Below are 17166 nucleotides of genomic sequence, written 5' to 3' on the forward strand. Positions count from 1 at the left end.
TCTGTTTACTCTCCACTTCTCAAAAAGGGAAGTTATTGTGCGCTGACTCAAATACTGTATATGTATTCCCAAACACATACAGTAGGCCTAATGCATGAAAGTGGTTAATGTGAGCCTGCATAGGTCAGGCCACACGACCACTATACATTTCTTTTAATGAAATGTTTAATTTCAGTGAACCATCTCTGTGGTTTCATTTACAGTCTCTATATTTTACTTTCAATTTAAGTCAAATAAGAAAATAAAGAATTGATGTGTCCACTGCTATTTCATGACTGCAGTTACTGTAGATGGAAACATTTTGACTGATACTCATGAAAACACACTTCATGACCACGTGACTGGCTCAACATGCAGTGTGTTTTTTTTCGCAGCTACGGGCCATGGTTACATGAAAATTGATGAGACATGCCTCACCATGTCTGCAGGTGTGTCTGAGCCATCTTAGACAAATAGCAACCACCCGCCCACACACTCACATAAACACACATGGCCAGCTCAGAGGGTGCTGCCTGACTGGCAGGGCGTGTAGTGGTACACAGCGAAGCTATATCACAGCTGCTGTTGAGGCACTACAGGGTCCAGTCACCTCGAGCAAGTGTTGATTAATGACCTGAGTGTAGTAGCACTTTCCTTGATGGAAATCCTTCTTTACAGTAGTTTATATGAAAACTATTTCATTATATATTCCATTTTCTGCTTTTGATTGCTCCTGCATATAGAAGTTTTCATTGCTTAGATCTGCCTTACGCACAGATACACTTTGATACCTGTAGGAGTCACTTGAAAATCTTGGATTTTATCCGCTTCTCAACCATGAAATGATGCGAGGAATGATTAGAAAAAGGTCTTATGCAACAACGTGCTTTTTCAGGTCTGCTGTAATTTAAAAACACAAGGCTACAGCAGCTGCCTCAGTAAAAATGAAGGGTAGTTGCTGGGTAAATGCACGCTGAGGGAAACTGTATTATTTTTTGCCATTTCCTTCTGGGAGCCTTTATTTTGTTCTCGTATTATAAGGACCCTATTGTACCTTTCTTTTCCACTGAGGATACCTTATGTTCAACTCATACAGCAGTGACCCTCGTATGCATCCCATTTCCTCTATGGAAAACTCACTCTCAATTTATGCTTTGTTGACCCTGTGCTATAATGGGTGTAGCTCCCATCTGTTTTATAGGAACCCTATTCTCAGTCGGGCTCACCTCTGAGGGAAAGCTCAAACAGTATATCCCTTTATCTAACTCGTGTCTGTGGCAGAGCAAATTGTAGGAAAGACCACTGAGCTCACGCTGGATCACTGATCATACAATCATGATAGCAAAAAAGTGACTGTGACATTACCAGTAGCATTAAGGACAGCCTTGTGGAATCGCTGAACTGTGCAAAAGGGCATTACAAATCACTACGACCTACTGGTTCTGCCAACACACACTGAAATATGAGTGAGTATGAACCCAAAACTGTGAACTCTGTGAGTTCTTGAATGTGAGCGCTAATGAAAAGTGACTAAAGGGTTGCTGTAGTGGAATCTGACAAGTGCCCAGAAATAGACTGCTAATAAAACCAGTCCCCCCCAGAGGCAAACCTTAGCCGTGATTCAGTCCTGTAAAATGTTTGGGCCCAGTGCTGTGAAAACAGGCAGAGAGCAAGACGGCGAAAGACATGATTAGTCTATATAAGGAATTGCCTCTTGCTCTCAAGAAAAGCCATCATTGAAGAGCTATTGGTTGGCATGTAAACTTAAGGCTTTTACAAGAGCACCTAATTGCACATTCCAGCCATGATGTCACTCTGAGCTATTTTAACATTTAATTACGTAACAATCTCAGCATAGTTATCATATGACACAGGCTGCGTTCTGGGACTAGACATTATGTTAAACATTTCTTTCTTGGCTTATGAAGAAGAGAACTTTGTTCTATTCTGCTGCAAAAACAAATAAAGGGTGACACTGTGAGCTTGCAGTGAAAAAAGTATTTTCCAAAGTGCTCAAATTGAATCAGTGGGGACTTTCTAAGTTCCTCTTTCGTTCCGAGTATTTTCCAAATACAGTAAAGCAAATGAAACGTGGGAATAAAAAGTCACTCAAGATAGACAACATTTCGGGTTGCCATGGATATTTGACATTTGGGTAGCGAGAAAAAATAGGATGAAAAATAGATGATTCATTCATTCACTCAAAACTGTGCAAAGCTGCTAAATTGAGTTCAAAAAGGACTTAGACTGTTGATTTTTTTTTCCAAATATGTAGTTACTAACTTCTATCTATCTATCATGCTGTGTCATTATCTTTTACGGACAGACTTTGACTGGTGTTTCCTACAAACACTACTGTCTTTGTCTGACAAGAAAAATACAGACAGTGGCATGACCTTACGTGGTCATGGGATAACCAAGAAGTACAAAAATGCACTTCCCTGTTTTGCTGTTGAGAGCATTAGAAATGACAACTCTTGTATGCAGTGTCACAGCTGTTTAAGAAAAAAAAAAAAAAAATTGTATCCACAGGAACATTTCTAACACAGGGTGTGAGTTCAATTCACAGCTTTAATCCTGCAGTGAGAAAAAAATGAACCAACTTTTCTTTTAAAACTTGGTACAACCTCCATTGATATCAGCACAGCAGTAATAGAATCACTTGCTCCCATTAATCTCCTCTCTGTCACATTGTGTCACCTCATTATTATCTCAGTATCCAGTCTCTCTTCCAGACAATCGCTGATTATCAATGTCACTGTTACCAAACAAATGACTTTTACTCACTGAGCTAAACGGAAACATTAAAAGAAATGTGTGAACATTGTCTGTTGTGTTGACCAGCATGTGCTTGAGGAAAATGTTTCTTCATAATTTCTAAAATTGAGGAGGAAATTACTCAACTGAAACCAATTTCTCAACCAAAACCATGTGGCATTTAGTGTAACTTATGTGCATGTCATGGTTATGCACACATCTACATAGCTACAATTTTTTTTTGAAAATTTGCATAACTGAAGTTAAGATGATGAGATAAACTTTTTTTCTTTTCTTTTTTTCTGTTCCAGCACTGTGGCTGACATTCTCAGCATTGCTTGTTAGTTCCAGGTCCTTAACTATGATCCAACAATAAATTAAGTTGCCAGTTTTACACACATGCCTTTACAGCATGATTTCCATTCAGTTCAGTTCAATCCCTACCACGCATCGATGTGTGTGTGTGTGTGTATGTGTGTGTATTGAATTGAGACTGATATGCACCCTTATTCTCTCACAAACACTCATGCATAAACACACACTCCCTCTGTAAAAAATCCCTAGTTTTTGAGCGTGTAATGTTGCTTTTCCTGTAGGTGATGTGATAAAGTACAGAACAAACTCTCTGCTGAGCTCATCCCTCAGGTCACAGCAGCCCTGAGAGACACTTTCATATGTGTGTCAGCTCTCGTATCTGAATGGCTCCTGAGGATGTGTAGTTCAGCTGATGCAGGGCGGCATCAAAGAGCACTGCTGGCACACTGCAAAAATCTGACTCCATTTCCTATTTGGCCTTAAATCTCTTAGGAGCAGGAAAAAAACAAACTGGAGACAAAACTCCAGAAGGTGAACACAGTCAAGCCATGGCCGAATACTTGTGATGGACATGAAAAGAGGAGACAGCTTGACAAAAATCTTAAGTTTTGATTTGATTATACACTGTTGCCCATAAAGTTGGAATAATTGTTCAATACCCCCAGTTTTGTTAAAGCCTGAATACACAGTTCGCAAAGGTTAATTGTGGTTTAAGTTCCACTGTGATATGTTTGGAAGAGTTTGATCAATAAAGTTGAGAAGATCTTTATTGATCAAGGATAAATCACATTGTCACAATCATTTCATGAGAAGAGGTAAAAAAACATTTTATTCCAACTTTATGGGCAACAGTGTATATAAGGCAGATGCTATTTGCAGTGTCAGTAGTCAACAACACTATTTGCCCCTGGGTATAAATAACCAATGCGGTTATAAAGGGAAAACTGATGATAACAAGAGAAAATCAAAAGATTTATGTTAACTAAGTTTACTGTTGGTTTCACGTGGGATTTAAATCCCGCTGTCCTGAGTGAACTACACTATCCAGCCACCACACAAACATTAATCTGACTGGCAATTTATTGTTCTTCATCCTGCATGACCGCATCAGGTGTAAATAGCCAAATAGTGGCCACTGCAAATATATAACCACATATTTGTGTTTTGGAGGAAATGAGCACACGAATATGATTCCAAAAGAATTATTGTTGTTACAATGTCTTACCAGCTATGGTAGTCTATGGTAGTACACCTCAGTTTTCTACCAACTTGAGTTAGTTATAAGCTGATTAAAACAGCATGAGGACTAGATAGAGAAGAGGCAATATGTAGCTTGAAGTAATAGATACATAATGAATGCAAACTTGACCAAAAAAAAAGATCAAGAGAGCATCAACAACACTGGGATAACTATAATTTAAGTGGATTCAAAAACAGCTCAGTTTTCTCTGTGGGGAAATACTATCAAACCATTCTATGGAGCCCAGATCAAAGGGAGTGATAGTAGGGCCTGTTTTACAGAGCAGGGCGGTATGTTGGACAAAAAACAGTGGGAATCAATATAACAACATACTAAATGTATGGAGAGGGTGTTGACAATATTTTACAGAATGAATAAACCACAACTTGCTCTAAATTACAGTACAGTATGTGAACAGTACGTCAAGCTTCTCTCCTCATATGTTTTATTTCTCCCGCTGGAGACCAGCTGTCTGTCTGCCAGTTCTAGTCATAACCTCACTGTCAGCTCACATCTACATTTACAGACCAGCCCATTCGGGAGGTAGAGGCATGAGTGCAGTGCATTTAGTGGTTTGTGGATGGATAAAGCCTGAGCAGCTGTAGGAAGGTTAAGACTTAATTAGAGGGAAATTAAATACAAAATATATAATATAATATGTAGGGTACAACTGGTCAGACAGTATTATAGAAAAAAAAAACAGACTTTGGAGCTTCCATTCATGCATTCATTCCTTAATTACCAGTGTTCAAGGGCGCTGAAAAGTGTAATGACTGCTTAGATAGATCATTCCGATAATGGGCGATTTCTTCTTTTTCACTTGTGATTTTCTAATTAAAACAAACAAAAAAAAAATCAGCTTAAGTTGTAGAATGTGATGCTCAATCAGCACAGGTCTTACCTCACATTTCAACTCCGCTGAGGTTGTGAGGAGTCAAATCTTCATGCTTCTCTGATGTATGAGGCCCTGTGTGGCTCGGGCTCCCCCAACTCCAACTCACAGAGCTTTGAGCATCAATGAACGGCTGATGGAAATCAAGCTGTTCGCTGGCCAGTTCCCCAATTATGCCCCGGTGTTTACAGCGCTATCACTGAGAGACTCTAACTGTGAGATCTAGGTTGCACCTCCCTCTTATTCAGATGCCTGCCAGAGCCTGTTAACTTTCTGGGCTCAGTGAGATGTAAAGAGACTGTAGGAGCACATGGGAGACAACGGCGCTTTTCATCAGCTTCACCCCGTCACCAGCTCTGTACTCAACCCTGTGGAGAGATGTGGAGGCATTACTAGATGGAAGGGGCGAGGAGAGGAGGAGAAGGGGTAGAGGCAGGATGAGGGAGCGGAGAGAGGCAGACGAGGATGCCTCAGGAAAAGAAACTGATGCCTCCTGTTCCCTTGACCATGCAATATTCATCATTTATCCTGTTCAGCTGTGTTTAGCTGCACAAAAATCACATTTTCTAACTTTCTAACTTTCGTGCAGAATTTTCGACATTTTCATTACTATGTAAGCGGAGGAGAAACATGAATAATGAAATAAGATTTCTTAATGTTCTATTTAGCTATTGGACTTTCTGGACAGTTGAGCTTTAAAATGGAAATCGATAACTATTTTTAAAAAAGTTTATACTTGTGAATGCACAATCATCACAGTATTTTGAATTTGATTTGCTTTTATGCTAGATTTGCTCATAGAAACAAGCTGCAATTAGGGAACGTCTGTGTCTTTGTTCTATATCTAAATTCTGAAGTTTTGCACACTCACTAATTGTCTTCCTGAAGGCTCACATCAGAGCCTTCAAGCACTTCTGCAGAGATAGCACTTCTGGAGATTTAGCAGAAAAACCACCATAAGCCCTGATGGACTTAACTTGAATGCACTAAAAAATACACGAAGCACTGAGAGGAGACATTGGGATTTAACAGAGTTACAGAACTGACTTACTGGAGTCAACAAATCACCTCATGTTTGGGACACTGACAGGATGGAAAGCCTTCAGCCAATCAGAGCTGCAGCTCCTCTGAAGTCCAGAGAGAGGCTGTAACAGTGGAACAGTCCTCATCTTTACCTACAGCAACAAGCAACTGTTGTACATCACACTGAACAATATTTAAGTGGCATCATTACTGCTGCTGCTAATGTACAACTGCTGTATGACAATACTCATACTTTGAATAGCAGTCAGTGAATGATACACTTTGGTGAAGTGAGGAAGAGGAACAAAAATGGCGGCAAGAAGACAAAGAATGGCAGAATGGGAACAAGCAAGAGCTCCGCAGGCCGGAGTAGCCGTAAGTTAAGATGCCAACATGCACTTTAATGTTTAATGTTACTTTAATGTGGGCTAAATGGATTTCTGGCAAAAAAAATTGTGCTTTTATTGTTGAAAATATTGATGGAAATGTGGTTGGTGTCTTGGGAAACAATACACGCTGCAGATCAATCAGTTAAATCTTATTGTTATAATGGCAAAATCCAATCCAAGTTCCATATTCCATTAAATAAATGTAAATGTAAAAATCATTTCGTGTTTCTAGACATTGCTGTGAGAGCAATGTTACCACATCTGCCTTACTCTCCAAGACCTGGCTCCACTCTGCCTGTCTGGCTTCTCATCTTTAACATAATGTACAACAGACACTGTTTTCTGATGGTGATCAATGCTAAAACATACATACGTTAAAATGCAGTCATTGCGATTGTTGAGAGATGGCTGTCATCAGAAGAGAGGACAAGGAGGGTAGTTTGATTTGAAAAGATGCAGTTAAAAGTTAATGAAGGACCAGTAGACAGCCTGTTAATGGCATAATGTTATTCTTTAAAAATAAAGCCATTGAAAAAAGTTGAGTTGTTATTTCTGTCAGAAGGTTGTAATAAATTCACTTTTATTAGGTATTTATGATATCTGCCTTGAGTCAAGAACACAAAAGCCCTTCGTTCTACTTCAAACTCCACAGTGTAAGAAACCTTTTTCTGGAGTCTGTTGTGTAAGATATTGCTATAAAATCAACTTCTCCTGATTTGTTTCGAGATTATATAATTTATCCTAGAAGGCTGAAGTCATTTTTGTTACCCAGGCAGGTTCAGCTGACTGTGTGGTCTGTGGTTTGGTTTTGAAATTGCGTTCTTCTGTCAGCTGTGGGGTGAAACATAACTACAGCAAGTTGCATGCTCAATCACCACAGACACGCATAAAATACATACAGTAACGATGTAAACTGTTGTAATGTCAACACTATTAGGTCATGGCTCAGTCACAAATGAAAAAAACGAAGAAATTGAGATAAGTGTATCTGCTGGTTCCAATAAAAGACAATTATCTTCCTGTGTTCCATCTCATATGGAAAAAGATGACAAGCGCCTTTTTTTTTTTTAAAACCACAAACACAAGTGTAAGACAGCCTTTCCTGCACCGTATGACGCACACTGTGGCAGTGATGTGGTCAACACAGCAGGGTTTACAGTCTGTATGATCATGTTGTATCTTTTCAGTTGCGCACGACATCCTGATCAAATTCAAGCCTCTGCTCCTGTGCTGCTCTTATTAGTTAAAGGACAAGATAGGCAAAGTGGATATTTGTGACAAGCAGAACATTGAGTGAATTATTAAAAAGTTATAGAGAGAAAAACAAAACGTCCCCTTCTGATGATGATTCTGATACGCAGGGACATGTTGCTGTACTACTGAAGCTTCCTATGTAATTTCTGTTCAATAAAAGCCACACTCATACACTTAGTAACCCATACGACTGACAGAGAGCCTCGTCAAACTGTGAGCATTGTTTTCATGACACAGCAGTTCATCTGAAGCGTTTTGTTTTGATAAAGGCTGAACACAAGCTTATCTCTCTGACCTTTACTACACTATTAATCCTGTGTTGCTCATTTATTTGCATCTGACTCTAATATATTCACAAACTTCATGCAGGCTCATTATTTACCAAGTTCTTTCTGCTGACCAGACATTTGAATGGATAATTAACGGATAATTAGAACATTCAGTAATTAAACAATGAATCTTAAAACTGCTGAATTGAAGGTTTGTGAGTATCTGTTATTGCGATTAAATCTGTAGCTGCTGTAAAGCATGTGAGTGTTTGTGTGTGTGTGAGTGTGTAGTTGTGCATATTTTCTCTACATAAGGAAAGATGTTCAAACTAGCTGTTTGGAAATTCACACCAGTAATGTATCGCATCAGTTATTTCAAAGAAGATCAGATGATTCAAACAATTAACAGGCCTAAATTTGCAGTCAGATTTTTACAGCTGAGGAGATGAGAATTTTTAGCTTTAAAGAGAAGGAAGTCTTCTTTAATTCAAACTATAAAGTGCTGCTCTCATTCAACAAACCATCTCAAATTCATGAAATAACTCTTTCAGTTTAAACGTGAAACTAAAGTTAAGCCAAACAGATCATTACTAACCTTTTCCTCTTCGCAGCTTAGTCAGCCTGGTTTCAGTCGCACATTCTGCTGCTATGGCAACCCTTTCTGGCAAAGGTACAGTTTAACCATCCAAAGGCAAAGATGGCGCCTATTCGGTCCCCTGAGAATTTGTCACCTGGCTCATCAGGAAAAAGGCTTTGGGAAAGTGTTACAAAGATTACAACCCTTAAAAATAAATAACACACGTGTTAATGACCATGTTTATAGGTGGAGGTGTCCTCTCAGCAGTTTTACAGATGTTTCTTTTACAATGGTGATCTAGAAAAAAAATGTGTTTTGGGCTGGAGCAGATTTTTTTGTTGCAATACCGCAAGTGGCCACTGGGAAAAACTGGAAGCAAGGCTGAGCAGCAGTCAAGTGTTCAGTTCATGTAATACATCCATGAGTTAACTGACATTGTTGAATCCGCCATTTTGTCAAAACTGTGACCAAGCAGAAAATACCCCACTCTTTAAAAAGGCAGTTGCAAACATGTGACTAACTGAGACTGAAGAGGTTGTCGGGGACAAAGCGCCGAACACGGACACTCATCTACTCACTAGTCCACCTTTACAGCCTTTAGTTGTGTTTAGATTCGTGCTTTTGCACATTATATTTTTGTAAATTCATCAGTTTATAGTATTTTACAGTCATAGTTTTTTGCTAATTATAGTTGTACTGTCACACAATCTCCTGGTTGCACATGCCGACCCACTCTACTGGTACACCAGCTGTTTTGCCCACTGCGCTTTGCCAAAGCATTTTTGAAGCAGCAGCTCCTGTCAAGATGCGTCTCTGATCAGCATCTAACGATATCTTTTATTCTTCAAAAATCAGAACTAGTGTTGTGAAAAATCTCTCGCTGAACAAAACATATAAGCATCATGAAATTTTCATTGGCACAGAGTTTATTTTTCCAATGGAAAATTTTGCTTTTTGTCGAGGGGAAGAAAATAAGAAAGTCAATAAGCATAGTTCCCAAATTGTCGAACTACTCCTTTAACCCTTCAGAGTCTAGGGTAAAATGGCGTTTTTTTACTACTTTTCATTTTACCTTTGTGTTTCCCTTTAAAACTGCTTAGCTTGCCTTTCTTTGTGTTTTCTTTTCAGCACAACCTCACCTATGTGATTCTACAAGTATTTATTTATTTTGACATAATATATGGACACACTGTATGTAAAAGTGCAAAAGAAACACAATATCCGAGTAGGAACTAGTTGGATCTTTGGAGGAGCGGGGGTCTGCGCGGACACCTCCTTTCGTTCGTCTTCACACGCAGCATCCACTTCATCCTCTGAAAGGAGTCTTCCTCAGAATCAGAATGTTCTTCCCCAGATTCAGCATCTTCTAACTCGTAGAAGAGCTGTAGTGCGCGACTTCGGCTCTTCATAAATTTAGTCTTAATAGGCCGATCGACAAAATTCAAACACTTGTAAAAAGTTTGAAGTGTCCGCTTTCCAACAGTCTTTGAATTGAGCACCTGCGTGCTTGTGTCACAGCTTTACGTTTTCAAACGTGTGACATGTGACTTTGACGCCGTGTGGCGGTCCTAGACTCCGAAGGGTTAAACTGAAGGCACTCATTTACATGCTCTTCATTTACTTAATGGTATTTTCATGAGTTGAAATTCTTTTTCTGAATTCTTACTAATCTATCACTTCTTTCAAAGTGATTGTGCAGAATAAATGTTTAGCCAATATGTTGTGGGCTACTACAAGCCTTCATGTGTGTTTTCACATCTGTGCAGCTCTGCTTTGTGTCTTTGTGTGAGCATAAATTAGAGGTCCTGGTGCTAAACAACACAGGCAGACCATTATGAGGGCACCTTTCACTGTTCACTTGTAACTGCTGCTGGCCTCAGTTTTTAATGGCCTCCAATTAGAGGTGAAGAGACTTTGAAAAGTTTATGACATGGAGTCAGCCGGCTCTTGGTACTTCATTATTTTATAGGCGTAAAACAGGGGAGTTGTTAACAGTAACCACTGCTGAACTTCTTTCATCTAAAACTTAACTCCAAAAATGAACAAACTGAACTATGGTCTGTTCATGCAAAGATGTCGCACATGGATGTTAACGGCTTTGTGAGCAGTTCACCATAGACTTTACATGTAACAGCATGCAATCAACACACACTAAACAAACAGAGAAACAAAATACACCAAATCAGACTATTTGAATGTTTTATTAATATGTAGAAAATGTATTAAAAAAGGAACTATATAGTACATGTTTAAGTCAAACTAGAGCTAAATTTGACAGTAATATCCAAGGTTATCCAACAATAAATCCTTAGTTTCAGCATATACGAGCTTTTTAAACAGTCAAGATCACGTTTTGCCAACATTTACATTTCCATGGCAAGATTTCAAATCAATGCAGTTACAGCATCTGCCTCATATAACAAAAACCACCAAACATGGTGGTCTTATAGGTTAATTAATTTGAAAAAGTAAATCCATGAAATACAGCATTTTCTTTTTGATACCATAGATGACCTTGTGTCAGCATTAAATGTATATTGTTTTACAATGTCGCATCAGTCACAGAGTAATTGGAAAATAAATAGCAGTGAAATAAATAAGGGATTTCTTGTTTCTTGCACTGTAAGAGGCTCAGCAGAAACAGTGATACAGTGTGAGTGTATTCCAGTGACTGAGACTTAAGTTTAAGTTGAGATGATGGAGGAGATACTCGTTTCAAACCTCATGTTAGACGGTAGGTTGAAGAGATGAAATTTTACAGGATGAAAAAAACACAGTACAAATGTTTAATATTCCCTCCAAAGACAAAAAGTACTCGATCAAAGAAGAAAAAAATGTTGATCTTATTCAATGATTGAGGGAATGACATCAAATTATTCTTAATATCCAGAGAGTAATTCACAACCTGGAATTTTAGCCGTGTTGTTTCTGGTTGCATTTTCTCAATTTCAAATTTTCCTCCTTAAAGCTCTTAATGAAGAGTAACATGACTAAGCTTTTAATTACTAATGGATGTAATGTGACCCAGCTTGAATCAAACCGTTTCCTTTTTGTGGTTTCTCATTGGCAGAAGAAGCCCCAATTGATGACGAATGGTTAATATGTAAAATAAGCTTAAACATATATCAACTTTCCTCTTGAAAGATTTAAGAGCGGCTCATAGTTTGCCATAAGAGAAATCCCTCACAATACAAAAACACATTCTGTTCCTTCTCTGCAAAGCGCGTGACCTTTGTTCCTTCTACAAAAATGCACTGAGGCAAACTTCATCCGAGTAGTTAATAAAATAAGTACATAGAGAATTCCCTACTCTACTATAAATCACTATGGGAGATGGATTGCATGAGAGGCTCTGAAATAGTCACTTTGACACTGAAACATAAATCAGACCTGGGAAAGGTCACGTGTTGAAACAGTTTGTTATAAATTATATTTCAAGTTATGTTGATTTCATTTTGCCCATGAAGGCAATTCTACTGTTTCCACAACAGCTTACAGCTCTGATAGTCCAAGTTATCTACATCTTCTGCTATACAAACCATTTCAAGACCACCTTTTACCCAGATCAGCAAGAAATGTGTCACTACAACTCAAAACATATTCTTATGACATTTGTTATTTACTATCAGGCTCTTGATTGTAATTTAGTCGACATGCAGGAGGCTCCATCCGTCCTTTAACACAACAATGGTTAAAAAATACAGTGGTTAAAGGGATAATGTTCCACAAGGCTCTGAATTAGTTTGCATCTAAAGGGGGAACACATCAAAAGTCACATTATCTTCAAATCTATATCTAAAAGAGTATATTAATAGTAGTTTATAGAGGGAGAGTCACCATTGTTTTCAAGTCTAAAAAGGACATAAAACACAAATGAAAAATATATACATTTTTTCAGGTTTTCTTCAATGAGATAACTGAATTGAATAAACTGACAGAATTACACAAGAATGAGATTTCCAGCTGTTAATATTTGGGATCATTAAAAAACGTATGAGACCAAATGTTGCTTGCAGTGATGGCTGCATTAATTTCCGAGGATTGTATTGAAATACACATTTTGTTTTGACTGATTGTATGAATCCAGCGAGGAGATTTATCCAGTTGTGTGTGGCTTGTCTTCAAACTGCCCAGAAATAATTCCGCTCCAATAAAGGAGGCAGGAAACTAAAACAAAAGCGTTTCCAGAAAACTCCAGTCAACTAAACACATTGGCACTGGACACTTTGTGCAACAGTGTTAACACTGGATAGAACTAAATGCTCAGCGGGCATGCCGCAGATTACTCCCACTGTACTACAAGAATACATTCTTTGCTATGTTTGCGGATTTTGTTGTTTCACCGGGGAGCTTAAAAGCGAAGCAAAGTAAAAGAGGGGCACAGAAGAAAGGCTTGGCACCCCTCCACCTACTGTTCTGCTTTCTTTGTTGAGTTCATTTCAGCTAGCAGTGGGGGAGAGGCCAGGCTAAAATCTGCTCTATGCCCACCATGACTTTCTTCTGCATAGAATTTAGTGTTCACATTGCATAAAATATCGCCTGGGGACATGATTACCATAAAAGTCCCTGAAAAGTGAGAATCTATTAATACAAGAAAAAGCTGCTTCAGTGACTTTGGTCACAGAACTGACTGGCATCTTTCCAAACAGCAGGCCAAGTCGTCATTATGCAGATCTTTTGTTAAATGTTACATCTAGCAGCACCATCTCTGCAAGCAATCGCAGCATCGACAACAGGTGAATAAGGTTACTAAGCATTTGTAAGTTCCTTGAAAACAAAGCCCACGAACTAAAGAAACAATTTGAACTGATTAAACAATAGCTTTGCTGTGTTCCCACTCATAGTGCAAATACTGTCTCAGTGTGGCTACCAATAATAGTAAAGTTGAAAATTGATTATTTCAATCTGCTTTAATAAGTAACACAAAGGATATCATAATTAACAGTAAGAGAGAAATAAAATAAATAAAACAGCTGGTAATGAAGCTGTTGCTGGTGCACTGCTTTGTGAATGATGATTCTGGATGTTCACTTTTGCTCTTTGATGTTAATTTTATCTCTTCTGTCCAGTATTTGTCATCATGTTTCATGATTAATTTAATATAGGCTCAAAAACCAAGGCATCAAATCATATTCAATAGATGGACTTTTGTCACAATATCAGTTATAAAAATATATATATATCTTACAGTTAAGGGGTTTGAGGGCATATACAGTATATTTTTTTGTTAAAAGTGTTATTATTTTGTAACGGTTAAAATAACGCCAGCTCTCGCACTCTTGAGGGCATTTCTGAGCACATTTACTCGCATCCCAGGGAAAGGCAAATCACAGAGTTAAAGAAAAAAAGCTTCCTGGTTTGCCTTTCCGTTTTTTTTTTTTTTTTTTAAACAGCAAATAGAACCATTGTCATTCAACATATTTAATAAATTACATACAGTGTCCTCTATCATCTGGGTAGAAGTACAGCAGGGAAAGACAGCTAAAGCTGGGCAGGGGCAGAGATAAACAGAGTTCGGACGATGTTTTACCCTCTCTGCTATCTCAGGATCTCATTCATGGTTATAACTGTTTCTGATTGTTGGTAGTATATTAATAATAATGTGTTTTATTATTTTACAACTGAATATTAATAAAATATTAGTAGCTTTATGTCATAACGCACTTTTTATTCTCAGCCTCACTTAAAGGCATTTAAAAGCACATCAGTGAGGCGCACAGATAGCAGAAACTCATTACTAAACATCGTTCGAACCCCATTTATCTAAGACTCTGGGCTGGGTGGAGGCGGTTTGTTTATACCGGGGCAGACCGCCTCCTCTTGCTGCTGATGCTACGGAAGTTGTACGGCCTCATCTTCATCTCAACGAAAGGAATAGAGAACTCGTGGCCTTTCCAGTGGTACCAGTTGATACCCTGTAAGAGCGAAAGTGTGATTTCAGAAGCTGCTTGAAATAACTGGGCTTTTCAGGCAAGGCAAGGAGTCTGAAGATGGAGATTCTATATTTTAAGTTCAGCGTATTTTAACATCAATTAAAGGAAGGATTCAAAGCAGGGAGGAAAAATCAGAACTCAAGCACATTTACGAATTTGGTGTAATTATAGTCTCACTCTAGCCCTGCTAATCCCAGTCATTGCCGTCTGCAGCTTTACACTTTAAGGCAATTTCTGCCTGTCCACCTCTGCTCCCACCTGGTTTCACTTCACGTCATCAAGCAAAAAAAGAGAAACGTACAGAGCACAGCGAGAGAAGCAGCGTTTGTGTTTCAGCCTAATCAGAACTTCACACAACACCTCACTTTCTTTCTCAAGCCATTTTGGCATCAAGCCGAGGGAGAGACATCACAGGCTTGTCAAAAGGACCAGACAAGCCCTCAACACTCACTCCCATCTTACACGTAGCAGGAAAAAAAATGACCTTCAACCAAACATACATGCTTGCCTCACATTTTCAATAAACACGTCCATCCACATATTTCTGTAAATTGAATATGAACTCACTGGTGTAAGTGTTTGGATAAATTAAAATCCTCCTGAGAGAGTTCCCAACAGATTAACAGGCACTTGTGATCAATAAATATCAAGATGCATCCTCTCTCCAAGTTACATTAAAATTCTGTGAGTTGTGGTGCACTTATGGTCCTTTTTTTTGGCCTTTCATTACAGCTCCTCCATCAGGCCAATCACCATAATAAGTATGGAGATAGATGTCTGTAGGAAGTGTCACATAATTTAATCTAAATCTGATAAATCATAATTAGAACCTTTAATTACACTGCCATCAACCCAATTTCTGTTGTAAATACGAATGTGCCACCCTTTTGAAGTAACAGCACAGAGTTAAAGAGTCGGTTCACCCAAATGCCAGAAAAACTCTGCAGGTAGTTTCGGTGTTCTGTGATGAGGTTTAGACACAACCAGTGTTCTGCTGGCACGCCACTACCACTGAGATGAATAGAGCATTTATGGTGCTCAAAGGGTTGAAAAATTACATTAAAAATGTGACAGCAATGTGTATTTCCAGAAATTGTGTCCAATCCACAGAAACTGGTGTCAGCTATTTTCATCTGAACTACTTTCCACCGATGAAGTAGTTCAGAGTGAGGTGACGCAGGGACACTGTTTATGGAAAGACACACTGCTGCTCAATTCTAAAAATTGAATTTTTTAATTATGTGAACACTGCATTGGAGTGACAGCTTAAATCTCAGACACCAATTACCTCATAACTTGGACAAATTAAACTGAGACTATCTCCCACGACAGGGGACCCCCACAAAAATAAGCTGCTGCCCCCATCCCTCCTGCTCTGTGCATTCCTCACAGGGGTTTCATGCCTCCTACCTGGCCCTCACAAATCCTACCTGGTCTCACATTTCCTCTGTGGTAAGTTCATTAAACTCATTTAAGAACAATAATGATGGTCTTATAGATAGAGTTTGACACGGGGATCTTGTTTGAGAGTGACCCCACAACTTCAGGTAATGAAGATCACCCACTTTGGGGCCCTTATCATGTCAGTTGACATTGTGCTTCAGTGCTGCATATTCCCAAACTAATTTTTTATTTAATCAGCACAAAGGAGTCGATTCATAATAAGTCTGGATCTATTGAGGCCCCTGGAAATTTTTTTTTGCCATGCTGGTGAGTAAGCTTTACGTTTTTCTAACTTACACCACAAAAAATATTTGGTTTAATGCTAAGTAGATTAACTCACCATTTTATGTGTCACATTCACTTGATTAGCTGGCGTATTCATTGAATGACTGACCTGACTGTGTCTGGACTCGCCGTATTTGCCGTTGAGGTTGGCCCGGTGGCAGTTCTTGTACCACCAAGCTCCTTTGTAAGACAAGGCACAGTTGGTGACAGCGATGTCATTGTCTCTGTCTTTTGTAGAGAAGGGCCGGCCCTGGTGGTAGCTCAGGGAGTCACCTGGGATCAGAACAAGGACAGAGAAGGAGAACCTTAAACAACATTAGCATATGGCTGCAGTGGATAATGGTGTGACGACGGGACATAAACGACCAGGCAGGCAGGAAGGAGATGGAGAGACATGAGAAGGAGGGAGAGAAGTTCTGCTGCAGGCTCCCTGAATTTATTTGTGCTGAGAGAATTATAATTATAAACATGAGGGGATGATGGGTAATTCTGGCATATGGTCATGTTGACAGACTGAGAGATACATGGAGAGCGAGGACAAGAGTAGAAATATGTAGGAGTGCTGAGGCAGGTTTCAGACATCAGGGAGAAGAAATGATGGTGGGGAAAGGAGACAGGAGAAAAGATAGCAGATGGCAGACGAGGGATGGGAGAGAATTTTCACTTAAAGGTTGGGGGAAGCACAAACTTTGCTATATTACAGTAGATTCATATGTCAAAAATGTTTTATTGTTGCTGTCCTCACTGGCCATTTCCACACAGTAAATGGGATGATCACAAGGCTGTGACAGAGCCAAGTAAAATGTAAAT

At 39.0% G+C, this 17166-nt stretch overlaps 1 protein-coding gene across 1 annotated transcript in view; it reads right to left on the minus strand.

Moving 5' to 3' along the window:
• Nucleotides 1-14490: 14490 nt before the first annotated feature.
• The window catches only part of tnr (tenascin R (restrictin, janusin)), a 60423-nt gene continuing 57747 nt past the window's right edge, over nucleotides 14491-17166 (minus strand). Inside the window, exons 27-28 of the mRNA XM_070844647.1 lie at nucleotides 16466-16629; nucleotides 14491-14610 (exon numbers count right to left, since the gene is read on the minus strand). Coding sequence (XP_070700748.1) covers nucleotides 14491-14610; nucleotides 16466-16629 — 284 coding nt within the window. The remainder of the gene's footprint in view (nucleotides 14611-16465; nucleotides 16630-17166) is intronic.

This window comes from Pempheris klunzingeri, chromosome 15 (assembly GCF_042242105.1).
Source record: "Pempheris klunzingeri isolate RE-2024b chromosome 15, fPemKlu1.hap1, whole genome shotgun sequence".
Lineage (NCBI taxonomy): Eukaryota > Metazoa > Chordata > Actinopteri > Acropomatiformes > Pempheridae > Pempheris > Pempheris klunzingeri.